The sequence below is a fragment of the Drosophila rhopaloa genome, unplaced genomic scaffold, assembly GCF_018152115.1.
Source record: "Drosophila rhopaloa isolate 14029-0021.01 unplaced genomic scaffold, ASM1815211v1 contig_115, whole genome shotgun sequence".
In the NCBI taxonomy this organism is placed as follows: domain Eukaryota; kingdom Metazoa; phylum Arthropoda; class Insecta; order Diptera; family Drosophilidae; genus Drosophila; species Drosophila rhopaloa.
The window spans coordinates 10,370,914-10,388,865 of NW_025334990.1; the positions used below are offsets into that span (position 1 = coordinate 10,370,914).

Sequence of the window (17,952 nt, forward strand, 5' to 3'; positions counted from 1 at the left end):
TATACATTTTCGGCTTTTGGTTTATTAACTATCAACTTGTACTTCTGATACATATGTACTATAGATCTATAAACAAATCCAATTGGTTGATCTGCTGCTGCTTGTTCTTCTGTCTGGAATTGTCGTCGATTTTTAGCTTCGTTTCCAAATTCTGAAAATCCGGACGTACTTCTTCGGGAGCGCGTCCCCTTAGGCATCTAACTGGTGGCCGCGGCATTGCAGTGTATTGTCCCAGGAACAGCAGAAAGACGATCCCAAATATCAGGAAATTCAATGCGTACATTTTGAGTGAAAGAATCGGACTAAATCATTTTTCCTATCAAATATTTTAAAAAGACAACAATTTTCTTATCAACAAGCGAATATATGTATATGTACAGAACTATATATAACGCATATTGCAAAAATCACCAATCTATATAATGATATGCTTAGCAGAAATAAATGCCAATATTTAACAGCATACAATAACACTTCTTTATAATTTCAATTAATAGCATTTATTCATATACATATTGATTACTTTAGATACAAAAAACAATGATCGCATCGAAGCGTGAATAATTATGGTGGCTACTGCTTGCTGATTGGCGCTCAAAACAAACGGAAACTGCTGGGAAAGGCGGTGATCATCATGCGGTTGATGACTGTCCGGATGTGTTCGTGACCCAGGGCACCGTTAATGGCGGCCAGCTCCTCGAAGTGATCGCGGGTGCGCTTCTCCTCGATCAGCTTCACCACGTACTTGTACATACGGCCATAGTGGGCGTTGGCATAGGCGTGCCACAGAGCAAACTGAATGGCTTTGGGGTCGTTGGCGTCCACGAACTTAATTATCTCCGTGTATAGATCATTAATCTCGACCAGGCTATCCTTGATGCTGTCATCCAAAACAGCGAGCTTGGCCAGGGCAATGCCCTTCTTGCTCAGGGCCTCGATGAGATTGTTCTTTTGCTTGTCCATGTTTCTAAAGGAGGTATAGATTTAATTCACATAAGGAATATGTAACCCAATTACCCAACGTACGTCTTTATCTTTGCTGCATCTGATCGAGTATCGTTCTTCAGACCGTAGAACGAGAGCAGTGCCTCGGCATCGGTCTCCTGGATCACCTTATCAGCTAGCTTGACTATGCGCTCCAGGGCGCTGCGCACCTTCTTTTGGTCCTCCTTCTGCTTGTCTGAACCTTCTCCTGCATCCGGGGGAGATGTCTTCTGGGCGTTGGCAAAGGTCAGCGGCAGTTGTGACTTCAACTGAGTGGACTCAATATTTTGAATGAGCAACAGGTTTGCCTGCAGGTGCTTGGGATGGGCATTCACCACCTCGTTGTAGATCTTCTCCGCCATCTCAAGCTCTGAAAGACAATTATTGGTTTAAATCAATTCATTACAAGGTGATGTTGCTATCGTAAACCCACCACATTTGGCAATGTGCGAGCATTGGAAGTCGCGCAAGCTTTCGGCATAATCGTCGGCATTTGTTTTGCCCTTTTTGGGCGAGGCGGGGCTGGCACTGCCATCCACCGGCGGGTCACCCTGGACCGTGACTCCATCTCCTGCCGCGGGATTGTTTACCGAGTTTGCTGCCTGTGGAGTGGCCGGAGCCTTTGGTTTGGCCGAATTGGCAGTAACGGCGGCGGCTGCTGCTGCTGAGGATCCTGCAGAACTAGAACCGTTGCTGGAGCCATTTGTGGGAGCCTTCCTGTCGGCAGGATTGAGGATGTAGTTGAAGGGATGTAGGGCCACGCGACGTCCGGCCTCGTCTTGCGGGAATACTAGATTGCCGCTCAGCCAGGCGCATTGTGCGGGCAGGTTGGCCTTAGTGAGCCGCTCCTGGGCAATAGGTGCTATGTACAGCACTCGGGTGGAGCCTCTCAGCAGAGCATTAACGAACTTGCGACCGCCCACAATGCACTGGTTGTAGTTCTCGTAACAGTCGAGAGAGAGCACATTGGTCAGCTTGAAAGCGGCCACCAGGTTGGCCTCCGAGATCTTCTCCAGTAGTTCGCGCTTCTCGTGGCGAACCTGCAGTCGCACAGTATAGTCACCCTTTTCGAGCTTTGTGAAGAAGGTGTGGGAGTGGGCGTCGCCGGTGGCGACCAGGGCCTTGTTCGCATCGTACAGCATCCACATCTGGGACTCAAACTCTGCCTCGTACAGCAAATCGTTGAAGATCGGTGCGTACAGCGCCACCTCCGCGGGCTTGGCCACGTTCAAACTGAAGACCAGCAGGTTCTGGTACACCTGTCGTCCGTCTGGGATGACGTCTCGAGTGGCACTTAGCGGCGAGATCTTGGCCTCGGTGGGCTTCAGCACCACTGCGGCGTTCTTTAGCTGCAGAAGCGGCTGCACGTCCTCCGAAACCAAGGCCTCGACCTCCAGCTTGTGAATGCCCCTTCCGGCATGCATAACATCTGAAAAATATCAAATTTGTGAGGTTAACACAGATAAAATACATTTCACCAGCTACTTACAGGCATTGGGATTATGGGCTTCAACTCCCCGGAACAGCAGACTGTACTTCAGGTGACTCTGTCCATAGTTGGACCAATACTTTGCAATACACAGCTCCAGAATCTTGCCAGACTGAAACATAATATGTGGTTAAAATCCGTAGGGAAACATAGAAAGCAAGATAATTCGATTTACCCACCTTAACTTTGAAAGCCATGGTGGATTCGTTCTCAGAGCCAACAGCTACGATCTTCATGGTCTCCAGTTTGCGGCAGGATTGCTTGGGAAGCAACTGGTTCGTGTGAACGAAGAACTTGCCAATGTCCTTGCCACGATTGGGATCGGTGATGCGCATGCGCAGCTCTGCAAATCGAGAATAGTAACTTCAATTGTAGACATTTATCGGGGTACCACACATACCCGCCCAAGTGGCGTGTTCTGGCACCAGGATGAAGTCTCTTTGAATGGTGTTTGGCTGGAATTCCACGCTATTGTCCCCCTTTGAAGTCGCTGGTTCAAACACGGGCTTGTTGTGGTCAGACTCCAGCACATGGGGCTGCACCACCGTGACGGGAATCTCGAATAGGGCACCCTTCTGCACACAATCGGTGTCGAAGGCACGAATCCTGCATTGATTTTGATTAAATAGTTTAATAAGAGAAACATTTTAGAATGGAAAACTTCTTACACGGCGCTGTGGACACCTGGCTGGAGGCCAGTTGGATCGATGCGCACCACAATGCTGCGGGTTCCGTAACTGAGATCCAGGAAAGCTCCACATTGAACCCATGTCTGCGATGCAATGAGATTCAGGCGCACATTGAAGTTAAACTTTTCCTTGGGATCTGCAAGGAGGGAAAGATAAGAGCTGCAATGGAGTCACCAATGGCCTCTACTTACCCGTCTCCTTGTCGTTGAAGAAGATTGGCTCAATGTTCACATTATAGTCGATGAAATTGCGCTGCACGCCCTGGCGCAAATGAATGCCCTTGGCCTGGTTGTTGCCGACACGCACGGAGAACCTAAAGGATTAAATTAAATAAAACAAAAATAGTTGAGTACAGCGAAGAATTAAATTTAGTAATTATTCAGCTGCAAAACATTATCATGCCTATTATATGTACATCCCTTATTCATACCACAAACTGACTAACCCAATTTTATCATTTCTCTTGCTCAAATATTTCTGTAATCAAAATGAGTAAGTTCATTGACATTTAGAGCCCGAAAGTCGTGTTTCATATTTCTGATAAACGTTCAATCAGCAAAAGTGAAAAAGTTCTCACTTTACAATTTAAAATTGTTCGTCGCAAAAAAAGATTGCTAAACCAGAAATAATAACCGGTACAATTACTTTGGTTCATGCAAATGATATTTTGATTTTGGCTGTGTATGCATTCTAATTAATTATACCGGTTTATGCAAGCTATTTTCTATTGGCATTACTAATCCCTTGATTTTATTTCTCTGCTGATGGCACCTCTGGCACCTCTATACTAAAACTCACCTCAGCATATTATCCTTGGACTGCCGATGCTCCGTCAAGTGCTCAAAGGCCTTCTCCACATTGAGCAAGCCATGGCCCTGGGCAAAGGGATCCACATATCCTAGTTTGGTGGCAGTGACGCTGAGTGCACGCTTAATACTGTACGGCGAATACTCGATGTTCTGTTGTTTCAGTCCGGAGATGAGCAGCGCCACGGCACCAGCCACATGAGGCGCAGCCATACTGGTACCATTCATTAGCTGCGATTTGCTCATGGTAAACTGCGGCACGGACGCAATGGCTCCGCCTGGAGCGCACACGGTCACGCCCTGCCCGCCGTCGATGCATGGATCGCGCGATGTCCAGGTGTAAACGTTGCCGGGCAGCTTTTCCCGCATCGCATACTCGGCCTCCATCATCTGGGGCGAGACGTAGGCGCCAACGCCGATCAAACTGGGCTGGCTGATGTCCGGTGGGGTGCCCACCGTGCAGAGTGCCGGACCATGATTACCGGCAGAGGCGACCCACACCACGCCGTACTTGTTGACCACCTCGTTCATCAGGTCCCCAATGCGGCTGCAAGAGAAAATATATAGATATTAGGCCTCATTTTACCAAACATTATCGGCAAGGGATGTGTAGCAACTGGAACGTGTCGGAGACAAGAGGATTGGAGTGTGTGAGTTTTCGGATTTCACAAGTCATTTACCTCGACGCACTCATCTTCTTTCTTCTGCGACGCATTTCATCCAACACAGACCCACTAAAAGACATCCACAACTCTGGGATTAGCTGCCGCCAGGCCATTCGCACTTGCTTACCCGGAATTCGACCAGTTGGCGTGCTCGCCGTAGCTCATGTTGATCACGTCGATACGCTTGCCGTCGCGGCACAGCTCCATCACTTTGGTCATGGCCCGGACCAGTGCTGTTCCGGTCTCCATGGAACCCAGTCGACCATCGCCGATGGTCATCGACACGATCTTGGCATTCGGAGCCACGCCATCCACATCCCGGGAGCTGTGGTTTCCGCTGGCTATGGACGAGACGTGGGTGCCGTGGGGCGAGCACATACCCACCACCTCCAGCACGTTGCCCTCGTCATGGACGTTCACGGATATGGAGAGGAAATCGTCCACATTGCGGGTCTCGTACGTCCGCGAGTACTCGCCGATGCGCAGGGCTTGCTCCAGATTTCCCTGCTCCGTGGTGTCAATTATGGTTAGCCAGCCGTTGGCTGTTGGGAAGAGGATGCAGTCGTAGGACGTCTTGATTTCGCTGTACACCTTCTCATAGCTGTTGAGCATCTCCAGCTCAAAGTCCAGGTTCTCCTTGACTATCTTCTTTTCCCAGGGCAGCTTGGAGGCTTCCCCTGTGTTAAGGATTCAGGTTAGTCAGTTGCGGGAGATACAATGGATGACCTTACCTGGATTTTGTGACTCAAACTCTACAATCTTACGACTGGCATTGGCAGTGGCCGTCTTGTGCGGCTTGTCCCAGTGCTTCAGCTTGGCCTGGGCCACGATGTTGTTCCTTATCTTGGAAGGCACCAGATCGCTGAAGCTCTTAAGGCCCACCCGCACCGCCTTGTCCGGGTCCGTGTTCAGGGCCATCATTTCCGGTGTCAATTTAAGTGAGTTGCCGGACAGGCCCTTCAGGTTGCCGCCTTCATCCGGCGTCACTTTCTTCTTCATGTCCACGTCCCCGCATCCGGAGCAGTCATACCGCTCGATCACTTTTACGGTTTTTCCGTCGCATAGCGTCTGGTTGGGAGAAGGGGCAGGAGCAGGTTGTATAATAAGAAAGCGGAAAAAGGAGCATGTGAAAAAAGGTGGAAGTGGAAGGAAAAACATGTCAAAGGCAGAGGAGGTGAAAGAAGGAATGAGGAGCAGGTGGGGAAAACGAGCAGATTGAAGGAGGACCAGGACGGGTAGCTCTATTTGGTGGCCGGCAAAGTCCGTCTGTAAAAAGTGCCAACTCACCTCCAGTCCCGTTGCCCGGGGATCTACGCCGGAATCGAAGATGGCTATGGTGACGTCGCGACCGTCGTACTCCGGATACTTCTGCAGGAAGTTCAGCACTCCCGTTTCCGCCTTGGGCACCAGGGCGCCCGTGGGAAAAGTTTCGACAATTCCGCTTGTGGCCATGTTTCGCTCGGAACTCTGTGCGAATTCCTTGGTTGCTGTTCAATGGAGAATTGGTAGGACCGAGACTTGAGTGCAAAAATATACCGGCAAAATACCGAACAAAATCGTTGGTCACACAAATTTTATTTAACACTGAAATATTTAATTGGGGAAACTGCTAATGGCTATCTAATAGTAAACCTTATTTATTTATTTTTCTGTTTAAATACTACATTATTTTTTGGTTTTTAAAATTATGGAATTAAAAATATAAAAGTGTAAAAAAATGTAACTAGTACATAAGGAGTTTTATATATAATCCTTTAGATAAAATAAACCTTAATAAAAACTTAGTCACTCAAAAAGAATATTTTAATTTGTGTTTTAGAGTTGAATGATGCTTAGCCGGCTACTGAATAAACTTATTTTTAATAAAGAAAAAACATTTTGTTTTGCAAATATTTTTAAGTTTGGGATGGTACAAAATCTGTTTTAAAAATGTTTGTTTTACTTTTTGCCAATTGTAGCACAAATTATTGTATATGCATTCCTTTTAAATAAATTATATTTATTGTGAAAACCTTACGCCTAAAAATAACTTTGCAAAATGTTTTAGTTTGGGATAGTATTATTTGAAAATATTATTATTATTTATATTTGAAAAATTTTGTTTTTGCCAATTGGACACTCTTGGTAAATAAATACAAACAAATTATTTCAAAACTCATTCTAATAGAAAATAGAAGAAAACATTAATTTTAATAAAAATCAATATATGGTTCTTATGCGTCGTAAAAAATCGGTCAAATATATAATAAAATGTTTTACTGAATTTATTTGAATCAACGTAGCAGAGTGATTCCCTGTGACTGTTAGTTTGCTATCGTTTTTGTGACATCTCTAATCCAATTTCCCTGTTTAGTATATTTTTTAGGGCTCCGCTGTATATTCTAACGGTCTAGGGGCGGTCACACCTGGTGTCATATTGTGAAAAATATCATAACAAAAACCAATTCCCCGACAATATGTGGTTCGAAATCCTACCTGGCGCCGTGATCATCACCACGCTCCTGTCGGTACCCATATACGCCATGTACGGCCTGCAGAAGCTGACGATCGGCAATGTGAGTTCCAGGGTCGTCTTCCGGCCGAGAAGTCCGAAATTCTTATATAACCGCAGCTGTCGGTGCACCAATCGGAATTTGTTTAACATTATTCAACCACGTACCTGCCGCAAGGAGTCTTATTTGATAAAGGACACTTTCCACGGGATTTCTGATATTTTTCGTTTACTCCGCAGGCTTTCCGGCGCAACATGGACGACCGTTTCGGGCGAGTAATGTACCAGCGCGATTTCCGACTGACCGACAATCCCTACAAGATGAACGTAAGTGATATGCTACAGTCTGGCCTGCGTACAATTAATCTATTGGCCAGCATTGGCGCTTATGCTATCACATTTTTGTGTTTCCCCGGTTTTTGGCCATGGTTTCGTTATCTCATACAGCTATTTTCATAAATATTGATCTTTTTATGGGATTTAGTTATATTTTACTTTATGTTTAGAATTGTATTGATTGCTTTTATATTTTTTCACATTCCATTTATCTATTAATTAAGAAACCTATTTAGATCATAAAATAATATCATATGAACTCACCTGTTATAAAATGGTTTTTTGATTCAAGAATTTGTAATCCTAAAAAACATGCTCGACCTCTGACTTAAAAGATTTTGATGTTAAGTGTTACTATAAACACTCATTATTATTATCAACACTTGTCATTTAAAACCGATTTTCGATTTTCACCCATTCTCTAACACTTATGATTTATGGTTTCATGTTTCAAAATTGTCCATGTTTTTCATATGTAATTTTATCTTATCTGCTTTATCTTATGCCTGTTTTGTATATGATCTTAACGAATAACAGTAGTTCGGGTATGGTTTCTGTTTAATTTTGTTTTAAATGAACATCATAATTGCATGGATTATTTTAGTTTGTTCACCCCATCCATTTGTATATATTTTTAGCATCAATCCATTTTTTCACGTCCATCCTAAGAGTTTAAAGAACAGATATCTTCAATTCAGAATCGTCCTTAATTTCTTGCAGGGTCTGGACGCCATACCGGATGAGAAAACTAATTAATTTGAATTAAGTAAAGTTTTCCGTTTAAGCTTAAGTGCAAAAGTGAATAAACGAAACGTATAGTTGGGAAGTGATAGTTGAATTGGTCGTCTCTGAGTTTCTCCTGTAGTTTTTTTTTACAGAGTTTTTGCCCTGCTCAGGTGTAAAGCTACTTTCTTTTTAGGGACTTGAGCAAATTCCTGATGAAGAAGAGGAAAAGGAACAAATTGAGGAACCTGAAGATCCCGCACTCTTAAAGAAAAGGGAAAAAGAGCGCAAGCAAAAGGAAAAACAAAGGAAGGAGGAGGAAAAGCTCCGGGAGAAACAGCTGAAGGAAGAGGAAAAGCAGAAGAAAATGCAGTAAAAATATACAAATAAACATTTCGGCTGTGAAGTTCCCCGTCAGAATAAAGGACTTTCGACCTTTGCCGCGCATTTAACAACCCTGTTCTCGTGACAGGAAACCACCCCTAAGGGAGAACTACGGGTGGCGAAACATCCCGTCGTCAACATTTTGTGGTATTCGGTGAAAAGGCGTCGTCGAGCAGTGAGCGCGCAAATAAACAAATATTTTACCGGATAATTTTAGTTTTCCACTGTATAAAATCTCTTTAATTCAGGATACTGTCTTCCTAGAATAGTGTTAACCTGTGAAATGGCCAAGTTATTAGGTGCCCGTAAGGATTTCGCTTGAAATCGGTTAAGAAAACTGGGCATATACAGAAAACACAGCCATGGCTGCCCGGAAATGGGTGGGGGTGTTTGAGCGGGTGCTCTGGGGACTGGGGGCCAAAAGGGGAGCCAGCCTGGCTGTCCTGGGGCTGTGCGTGTTTCTCCTAACCAGCGCCACGCACGCGAACTCCCTGAACGCCATCGAGGAGCCCGTCACCCGGCGCCATCACCAGCGGCATCACGAGCGGGAACGGGAACGGGAGGAGAACGGCTACTGCGCTCCCTACAGCGGCAAGGTCTGCAAGGAGTACCTCAACGGCCAGGTGTGGTACAGCTTGGAAGATCCCACCGGCGGCTGGAAGAACGAGCAGGTGACCACGGCTCTGTGGGACGAGCTCATCTCGGATCTTACGGGTCTGTGTCGCGAGGCAGCCGAGGTAATTAAAAAATATACATAACAAAAAGGAAAAGAAAAGATATAGCTTTGCTTCCTTAAAACCCCTATAAAAATTATAATAGTAAACTAATATTACTTACTCCAATCCCCTACAGAAAATGCTTTGCGCCTACGCCTTCCCCAACTGCCATATGGAGGGAGGTCGGGCTGTGAAGGCTCCACTCTGCTTCGAGGACTGCCAGGCCACGCACCTGCAGTTCTGCTACAACGACTGGGTGCTCATCGAGGAGAAGAAGGAGCGCAACATGTTCATCAAGAGCCGGGGACATTTCCGACTGCCCAACTGTTCCGCCTTGCCACACTACAACGCCTCCATGCGGCGACCCAACTGCTCCTACATCGGTCTCACCGAACTCAAGGAGTCAGAAGTGAGCTGTGAGTTCTTATTATCTGAAATAACTTCATGGGGTTTTTATTAATTCTTACTCCTTTTACACCACAGATGACTGTCGCAATGGCAACGGGCGCTTCTACATGGGCACAGCGAACGTGTCCAAGTCCGGCATTCCCTGCCAGCGCTGGGACACTCAGTACCCGCACAAGCACTTCCAGCCTCCCCTGGTCTTTCATCAGCTCCTGGAGGGTGAGAACTACTGCCGAAATGCTGGCGGCGAGGAACCACATCCCTGGTGCTACACTGTGGATGAGTCTGTGCGCTGGCAGCACTGCGATATACCCATGTGTCGTAAGTTCAGATTAGTCCTCGTGTCTGTTTCTTTATCCAACTCCTTTGTTTATTTTTAGCGGATTATGTAGACCCGAATGCCGGCGATTTGAACACTCCCATCAAGATGGAAAAGTTCTTCACGCCCTCGATGATTTTCCTGCTGGCTGGGATTGGTTTTGTGGCCATTGTGGCCCTGCACTTAATAATTCTGCTCGTCTACAAGCTCTCCAAGCACAAGGACTACTCTCAACCGCCAGGAGCAGCCACTGCCGATTGCAGTGTTTCCATGCGAGGCGGAGGAGAATGTGGCGGTAATCTAAACACCAGCAGGGAAACCCTCGGAGGCAATGGGAACACAAACACCTTAGCCAAGTGGGGCACCATCCGGAGCACGGCCACGGTTCACAGCAACTGCGTGGCCCTCACCACGGTGACCAATGTGCCGGATCAGAAGGGCTCCAAACCAAATGCACGCCTGGAGAAGCTGGAATACCCACGTGGGGATATAGTTTATGTGCGATCCCTGGGGCAAGGAGCCTTCGGTCGCGTCTTCCAGGCTAGAGCTCCTGGGCTTGTCCCGGACCAGGAAGACCTGTTGGTGGCCGTGAAAATGCTAAAGGACGACGCCAGTGATCAGATGCAGATGGACTTCGAGCGCGAGGCCTGCCTGCTGGCCGAGTTCGACCATCCCAACATCGTCCGGCTGCTGGGCGTGTGCGCCTTGGGCCGGCCCATGTGCCTGCTGTTCGAGTACATGGCGCCCGGTGATCTCAGCGAATTCCTGCGTGCCTGCTCCCCGTATGCCACTCACCAGGCGCCGGCACGGGATCGCCTGCAGCTGAACGAGCTCCACCTGCTGCAGATGGCCGCCAACATAGCGGCTGGAATGCTGTATCTATCGGAGCGCAAGTTCGTCCACCGTGACTTGGCCACGAGGAATTGCCTGATCAACGAACACATGGCGGTGAAGATCGCCGACTTTGGGCTTTCGCACAAGATCTATCTGCAGGACTACTACAAGGGCGACGAGAACGACTTCATTCCGATCCGCTGGATGCCGCTCGAGAGCATCCTGTACAACAAGTTCTCGCTGGAGTCGGATGTGTGGGCCTACGGCATCTGTCTGTGGGAGGTCTTCTCCTTCGCCCTGCAGCCTTACTTCGGTCTCACCCATGAGGAGGTAATCAAGTACATCAAGGAGGGCAATGTGCTCGGCTGTCCGGACAACACGCCGCTCTCCGTCTACGCGCTGATGCGTCGCTGCTGGAACCGCAAGCCGAGCGAGCGTCCGGGCTTCGCCGAGATCAACCACTGCATTCAGCACAGCATCGCCGAAAGCGAGTGCAAGGCGATGCTTTAGAGGATTGCCGGAGGAGACAATGAAATTAATCCGTGTACCAGAGAACGATCGTCCGCCGTCTTCCGGGGCATCCAATAGAACTTTATATAGACACTTGGGTGGGTGGACAATTCGTAGTAGGAAATGTCATTTTTGGAGTTTTAAAACCACCTTTTTTAACAATTTTATTATTTAACTATATATTTCTTTATAAGGGCTTAAAACCTTAAGTGCTAGCTTTTTTCCTCCTAATTAATTTGTAATTCTCCACAAATGACATTCCTTGGCTACAATTTTTTAATTCTACCCACCTTTATACGTACTCTTTTATACTAACCAATGCATATTGATTTGAATGACGCACAAGGCGAGATCAGAGGGACAACAGGATTGTGATTAAGTTAGTTTAAAGTCCGCTCCATATCTTTAAGCAATCTCTCCAGAACTAAGTCTCTCATTTGATGCTTCCGCACAAAACTCTGTTAACTTAATCCAGACACTATTTTGATATACTTATACCCTCTGGTCTCTTGATCACCAATCGAATAGTCTGCCACAACGAACGAATCAGCAACGTTTCGTATTCATATCTAGTCTGTAGTTTAAGTTTATCTATATGCGCATATGTAGATTGCATTTTAATGGGATTAATTTTTGACTAGACTTAAGCACTGCCATCGCAGCACTCCACAAAAGATCAATGATCACTGGGTGGACAAACAGGAACCAGACACCGGAGACCATCAAAACAATAAGTTATATGAGATATGGAATATTTAGAGAACTGTCTACAGCCCGAATTTCTGGGTAACTTTACATAATCATTGAAACTAAAACAACGTGTTGATTGTAATTTGTATAAATAAACCATCCATAACCGTATCATATCAGCAGTAGTAGTAATTGTAGTAGTAATTATCGTAGTAGCAACGGTTATAGGTCGCCGGATAAGGAACAGGCACGGGAACAACACCTCCGTATCCGACATATCCCGCGTATCCGCCATATCCAGCGTATCCGCCATATCTACCATATCCGTATCCATATGGGCGCCCACCACGAAAACCGCCGGGGGGTCCTCCCCTAAAGCCTCCTCCTCGGCCTGGTCCACCGAATCCTGGACCTCTTCCGCCGAATCCTCCACGTCCTCCTCCGAATCCGCCTCCACGTCCTCCTCCACCGCCTCCTCCTCTGGCCTCCAACATGGGCCACTGGGAGACCAAAAGAATTACGCACAACAAGATCCACAATCGGGACATCTTCTCAAGTACCTTATCGATTCGTTGATCAATCACGACTAAGTTCAGATGACTGGGAAATTCTATTTATTGCAAACTAATTAGAACTCTTACGTTAATTCGCAATGTGAGCATGAGTTCATATATTAACAAGAGAGAACGCTATAGTCGGGTGCCCCGACTATCAGATACCCGTTACTCAGGTATAGGGAGTGCGAGGGAGATGGAGATAGAAACTTTGATCACGCATAACTTTTTAACGAATGGTCCGATTTGAAAAATTTCTTCTACATTTCGATAGGTATTGATAAACACAATAAAACTGCATATTTACTTTTCCGAAATATTTAAATTTTTAAAATCGTATATAAGCGATTGTGGGCGTTAAAGGGGGCGTGGCACCTTTTTGAAACAAACTTGCGCTGCGTGGGAACTCCTAGAATCTGCATGCAAAATGCCAATCTTCTAGCTTTTATAGTTTCCGAGATCTCAGCGTTCATACGGACGGACAGACAGACGGACAGACAGACGGACATGGCTATATCGACTCGGCTAGTGACCCTGATCAAGAATATATATACTTTATAGGGTCGGAAACGCTTCCTTCTACCTGTTACATACTTTTGCACGAATACAATATACCCTTTTACTCTACGAGTAACGGGTATAAAAATCTCCGATCGAGTTATTCTTATTTGTTTCTGTATTTGCGTTATTTTCTCCTCACTCCGCCGATTCACACTCCTCCGATATCACAGCAGCCTAAATGATTAGGCATCAAATGGAATTTGTTCCTTAACCGAATGAACTTAAATATATTGATGGGGGATGAGCCGGAAAAGGCGCCTTTTTACAGCGCCTCTGGGCAGTTTTTGTTTTTGCTGATGATTAGCCTTTCGGGATCCAAGGAGAGTCGTTTCAACACATCATATACTTTGGAGCGGATGTCCACCTCGAAGTCCCGATTACGTCCTAGGATCCAGATCTGATCGGAGTGACCCAAGGAGCCGATGCTGCCGCAGGACCACAGGATGGCAAAGTTATCGTAGTCCGTGTAGAGCACCTGGTACTTTCCAGAGCCTGGGAGCAGTCTGGCAATTACCTCCGGAAATCGGGTGGTAAACTAAAGAAGTAAATAATATAATGACAGTAATTACATTTAAAGTATGTTGATAGTGAATCTTTTTTAAATCATGTCTAGTAAGATGACTAAAATAAATAGGCTTTTATGATTTCTTTGTCGTTAATAAATATCATACCTTAAAATCCATGATGGAAGATCGACTATTTTCCGGCGTCGCATAGCCAATATTAACATTGGGATTGCCAGTTCTAAAAGATACAAAAAAGATACCTATAAGTACGATCATCTTTAAAGAAATTTTATTACCTACATGCGGTTGATGTTTTTGATAGCCACTGCCAACTTAAAATTGGCGAATTTGGATAGTTCCGCCTTGTTATACGGCTCAAACTGAAAGGTGGTGCAGCCAGAGGCAATCTCTGGAAGGTAAAAAGAGCGCTCCACCTCAAACCAATGGCCAAGGACCTGCAGCAGAATAAAATAATTAATCTTTATCAGTATTAGCTCGGATTTAATATAAAGGATACACTGTGCTGTATACGTTTTTATGACACCTTTAACTTTAAGTGTGAAAAACCATTGGGATATAAGTTAAACTTAATTTAATTAATAAAAAGAAAGACGGACTCCTGCCAGACAAGCTAAATTTTAAATTAAATTTTCTACTATTTTATCACGGTAAATTTCTATTATTGTTTCTTCTGATACAATAATAACACAATATAGAGTTCCCTTAAATATATTTTTCAACCACATGACATATGTGACATATGTTTATCCTCTTTTCTTTCCAGTAAAAGCCATTGTCTCTTTGTGTTCAAACTGACTCATAAGAACTCATATGAATTCACCGGCATATGGGCTGCAGCTAGAATTATTGGGAAACCGTAAACGAGAAACCTGAAACCTGAAAAACCTTTCTTGGACTTGGCACGCTTTGTCACCCAGCGTTTCTCTCGGCCAAGAAACACTTAACTGGGTTACTAATGCAGCCCCCTCCCATCCGACCACCACTTAACCCAAACAATGCGTAAAACGTAAACATTTTGGGAACTGGTTTTGGCTGCTGGCCATTGAGAAGAGTCGCACTTTTGGCAGCAGCCCATCTTGCAGTTCAAAGTCGCAGGGCGCCGCATCGGATTTAATTACTGTCGACGACGATCCGAGGTCTTTGCCCCGGGTCAAAAGTGGGCGTTGGGGGCGGGGACGATGTCAAATGGTTTAATTCACGCCTGTCAACAGCTCAATTGGATGATGTGCCACATGGGGAAGTGGTGATGAGGTCGCAAGACCCACATAATGGGAATCACAGATACCTCTCTCAATTATGGTGCATTATCATTTATGCAAATCAAGGCTCAATCAATTTAATTTGAGCGGCTAAAGTGATTGAGCCAATTTTCTAGTCTATGATCTCAACTGTGCCCCTAAACAGTCATTCATAACTGAAAGAAACTATTTAAGTTTCATACAAAATTCCATTTATGGAAATGCCATCCAAATTTTCCACTTGTGGATTAGGAATACTAATAACGTAATAATTTAAGTTTGAATATAGGAATATAATGTAAAGGCTTAATGAAGAAATTAGGTGAAACTACTGAATTAAAAATACCGAATTTCATAAATTAAATTTCACTTTGATTTTACTTTTTTTACTGTTGAAGAGAAAGAATGATCCCATTTATATTTGATAATTTCGTGTTTATTGTAAGTGATGTCAATTAAAAATTCAAGTTAGGAATGTTCGACTGTAGTTAACTTTGTTGTCCTTGGCATGCCCATGTCTCAGCATTGGTACTGGTTGATTTACTTCTTTATAAACTAAGTGGCTTGTTTACCATCAGACAGGCCATAAAGCTTTTGTGCCTCTCGTCTCCTTCTGTAAAACTGGTTTGCATTTTACACGGCGGATCGGATTTGGTGGCCTTAAATTGGTTCAAGTTCATCTTATGCACAATCCACAAAATGAAGAAAGGTCTTCGTTTTCAGACGCCGCCTTGTGCTAATTAATCGAAGATGTGACACGTTTAAGATGATGGCAAATAAATGATGACTTGCGGATTTTACACTGCATCTCAAAGTTGTAAGTTAACTAAATGATTTCTACAGATTAATAATCTATCCATTTTAAGAAGCTGTGTTACGCATAGAATAATTATAATTATTATGAGATCTACAGATTAATAATCTTTCCATCTTAAGAAGCTGTGTTATGCCTAAAATAATTATACTATACGAGTTCATTTGGTTTTAAACTCTGTTCAATAACTTATCTTTTTAATAACAGGTCTGAGGAATTTATTTTTTTAGTATGTTATTCAGTAAGTAAACTTGTTTTGCAAAGTAATTATTTAAATAAATTTTGCTATATATGGTCAAAAGTATTTGCATATTTCTTATGAGTAAGTACGTGTAATTTGTACTTTTGACCACCCCTGTGCATATCGATTTATGAATATTACCAACACGAAGCTTAGTTCTGAATTGCAAATTCCAAGTGATAAAAGTTTAACTTAGTTTTAAAACCCCATCTTTGTCGCCTGCTAAAAATATATATATTTTACTGAAATCTAGCTTGTAAAGTTTCACTAACAATTAATCAATTTCCGGTTCGAGGGGTCAGTTATGAACTTACCCGACTCATGTTGAACTTTGGCATCGATGGGTAATTCGGGCAACGTCCAAATCCGTAGGCACTTGCTCCAGCGAATGTCAGTAATAAGACTCCGGACAAAAGCCAAACACTCGAGACAAGTGACTGTCTGCCCATAATTGTTTATTTGTTGTTAGTTCACTTTGAATATTTGGCACTTAAAGCGGCAGAATTGGCACAACAGCACCTGACTAGACAAGTAGAATTCGAAATCAGGTAATTTTCATTGAACTCGGCCGTATTTACTTGGCTGTGCACAAAGTGATTTCCGATTCGGCGGGTTCACTTGGCCAAAGAACTATGGATCAACATTAACATTTACATTTCCTCAAAGTAACCGCGATCGGTATTGTCCGCTCTGGCCATTGATATTCCGGATGGGAAGTGTGCGATAATGAAAACGTGCTGGCTACCGGCTTTGTGGAGTTGGAATATACCTGGCCAACTGAACTGGCCAAGAAGAAGTGAAAACCACTAACTGGGTTGGCGGCGCTCTTTATTTATTTTTGATATTTATTTTGGTTTTGGCTCGTGCCACCACCGGCCAGCGAGTTACGTAAAAGAAAAGCCAACGTCAAAATGCAGCTTAAAACAGGTTGCTCAACCGATTTTTCGCACACACCCGAAGATATTGCGCATTGCAAAAAGCGGGTAAAAGCGAAAATACCTAATCGAGGAAATACTGGGATGCATATGCATCAATTGTGTCATGGAGTTAGTCGGGTGCATTGCTCGATTTATCTGTGAAAGTATATAAACATAGGCTCGCTCATGCGTATCAAGTTCAAGACAAGTAGGAAGTCGGTTGGTTTTCTTTTCACGACTATTACCGCATTGGGAAAATAACCAATAAATATTTAATGGATAGATAGTGATGTGAAAGGTACTTTTATTTTTAATAGGGTACTGTGTATATCTTAAAAAGTTGGTTCGTTTTGAAACTATCATAAAATCTGGTTGATAGTTACTAAGCATAATAGTTAAGCTAATGTTAAGCTAATGTTAAGCTAGTTTGAAAATTTGTAAAATCCATATCATTAAACCTATCTGTATTTTTTATTTGAAAAGCTGAAATTTTTTTTTTGATTTTCAATTGACTTTATTACAGTTGTAGTATTAGCATATCATTGATTGGAACTAAAATAAAATGTAGATAGTTTTTGCAAACCAAGGTAAATAGTTGGCGGACTTTTGATAAGATAAAAGTTACTGAAAACATGGACCACGGTACACCCAAATAGACAATTCCCATCACTGTCAATAGAAAAAGTGTTAATTTCACAGAAATCGACAGCAACAAGTGGCACAAAATAAGCCAAGGCAATTGCAAAATACTCTTTTTGTCCAGCTGATTTCACTTTGTGCACATACAAGTGCCCGTTTTGTTTTTGCGATTGGGTTTGCTGTGCAAAATGCACTGGCTCTACCGCAGATTTATTTGCAATCTCTTTGTTTACATCGTTTGTTGCTGTGTTCTTTGCTTTCGCGGTTTTTATCTCGCCAACTCGAATCTCGAATTGCGCTTGAAACGCAGATCGCTCACATTGATCTTCCGCTCGCGGCAACCGTTGAAATGAAACTGAATGGTAATTTGAATTGAATTGAATATCAGTTTTCTCCGCCCAGATGGTCACACTATCTGGT

General features: G+C 44.0%; 5 protein-coding genes across 9 annotated transcripts; 2 read left to right on the top strand and 3 right to left on the bottom strand.

Moving 5' to 3' along the window:
- Positions 1-481: 481 nt before the first annotated feature.
- On the bottom strand, positions 482-6,151 carry LOC108048627 (tripeptidyl-peptidase 2). The gene is made up of 12 exons (XM_017129401.2): positions 5,921-6,151; positions 5,365-5,701; positions 4,761-5,310; positions 3,961-4,515; positions 3,354-3,475; positions 3,142-3,298; positions 2,874-3,079; positions 2,653-2,816; positions 2,474-2,585; positions 1,418-2,413; positions 1,027-1,354; positions 482-967 (listed from the first exon to the last, which is right to left on the bottom strand). The coding sequence occupies exons 1-12, from the start codon at positions 6,083-6,085 to the stop codon at positions 595-597; spliced, it is 4,065 nt and encodes a 1,354-aa protein (XP_016984890.1). The 5' UTR covers positions 6,086-6,151; the 3' UTR covers positions 482-594.
- An 825-nt stretch (positions 6,152-6,976) lies between these two features.
- LOC108048629 (glutamic acid-rich protein) lies at positions 6,977-8,778 on the top strand. 2 transcript variants are annotated; one of them, XM_017129403.2, is made up of 3 exons: positions 6,977-7,188; positions 7,365-7,451; positions 8,380-8,778. In XM_017129403.2, exons 1-3 carry the CDS (start codon positions 7,090-7,092, stop codon positions 8,557-8,559), a joined length of 366 nt encoding a protein of 121 aa, XP_016984892.1. In that variant the 5' UTR covers positions 6,977-7,089; the 3' UTR covers positions 8,560-8,778. The 2 variants fall into 2 exon arrangements, with proteins under 2 accessions (XP_016984892.1, XP_016984893.1); XM_017129404.2 differs by lacking the exon at positions 8,380-8,778 and adding an exon at positions 8,181-8,298 and having other exon boundaries at positions 6,990-7,188.
- A 106-nt stretch (positions 8,779-8,884) lies between these two features.
- LOC108048628 (tyrosine-protein kinase transmembrane receptor Ror2) lies at positions 8,885-11,454 on the top strand. Its single transcript, XM_017129402.2, has 4 exons — positions 8,885-9,304; positions 9,420-9,699; positions 9,767-10,009; positions 10,069-11,454. The coding sequence occupies exons 1-4, from the start codon at positions 8,930-8,932 to the stop codon at positions 11,349-11,351; spliced, it is 2,181 nt and encodes a 726-aa protein (XP_016984891.1). The 5' UTR covers positions 8,885-8,929; the 3' UTR covers positions 11,352-11,454.
- A 763-nt stretch (positions 11,455-12,217) lies between these two features.
- LOC108048597 (holotricin-3-like) lies at positions 12,218-12,589 on the bottom strand. Its single transcript, XM_017129366.1, has one exon. It carries the CDS (start codon positions 12,587-12,589, stop codon positions 12,218-12,220), a length of 372 nt encoding a protein of 123 aa, XP_016984855.1.
- A 664-nt stretch (positions 12,590-13,253) lies between these two features.
- LOC108048607 (apolipoprotein D) lies at positions 13,254-17,874 on the bottom strand. Of its 4 annotated transcripts, none has more exons than XM_017129375.1 (5): positions 17,766-17,874; positions 16,291-16,499; positions 13,963-14,117; positions 13,828-13,900; positions 13,254-13,691 (listed from the first exon to the last, which is right to left on the bottom strand). In XM_017129375.1, exons 2-5 carry the CDS (start codon positions 16,423-16,425, stop codon positions 13,419-13,421), a joined length of 636 nt encoding a protein of 211 aa, XP_016984864.1. In that variant the 5' UTR covers positions 16,426-16,499; positions 17,766-17,874; the 3' UTR covers positions 13,254-13,418. The 4 variants fall into 4 exon arrangements, with proteins under 4 accessions (XP_016984864.1, XP_016984867.1, XP_016984865.1 ...); XM_017129378.1 differs by having other exon boundaries at positions 17,852-17,868; XM_017129376.1 differs by having other exon boundaries at positions 17,736-17,868.
- Positions 17,875-17,952: the final 78 nt, after the last annotated feature.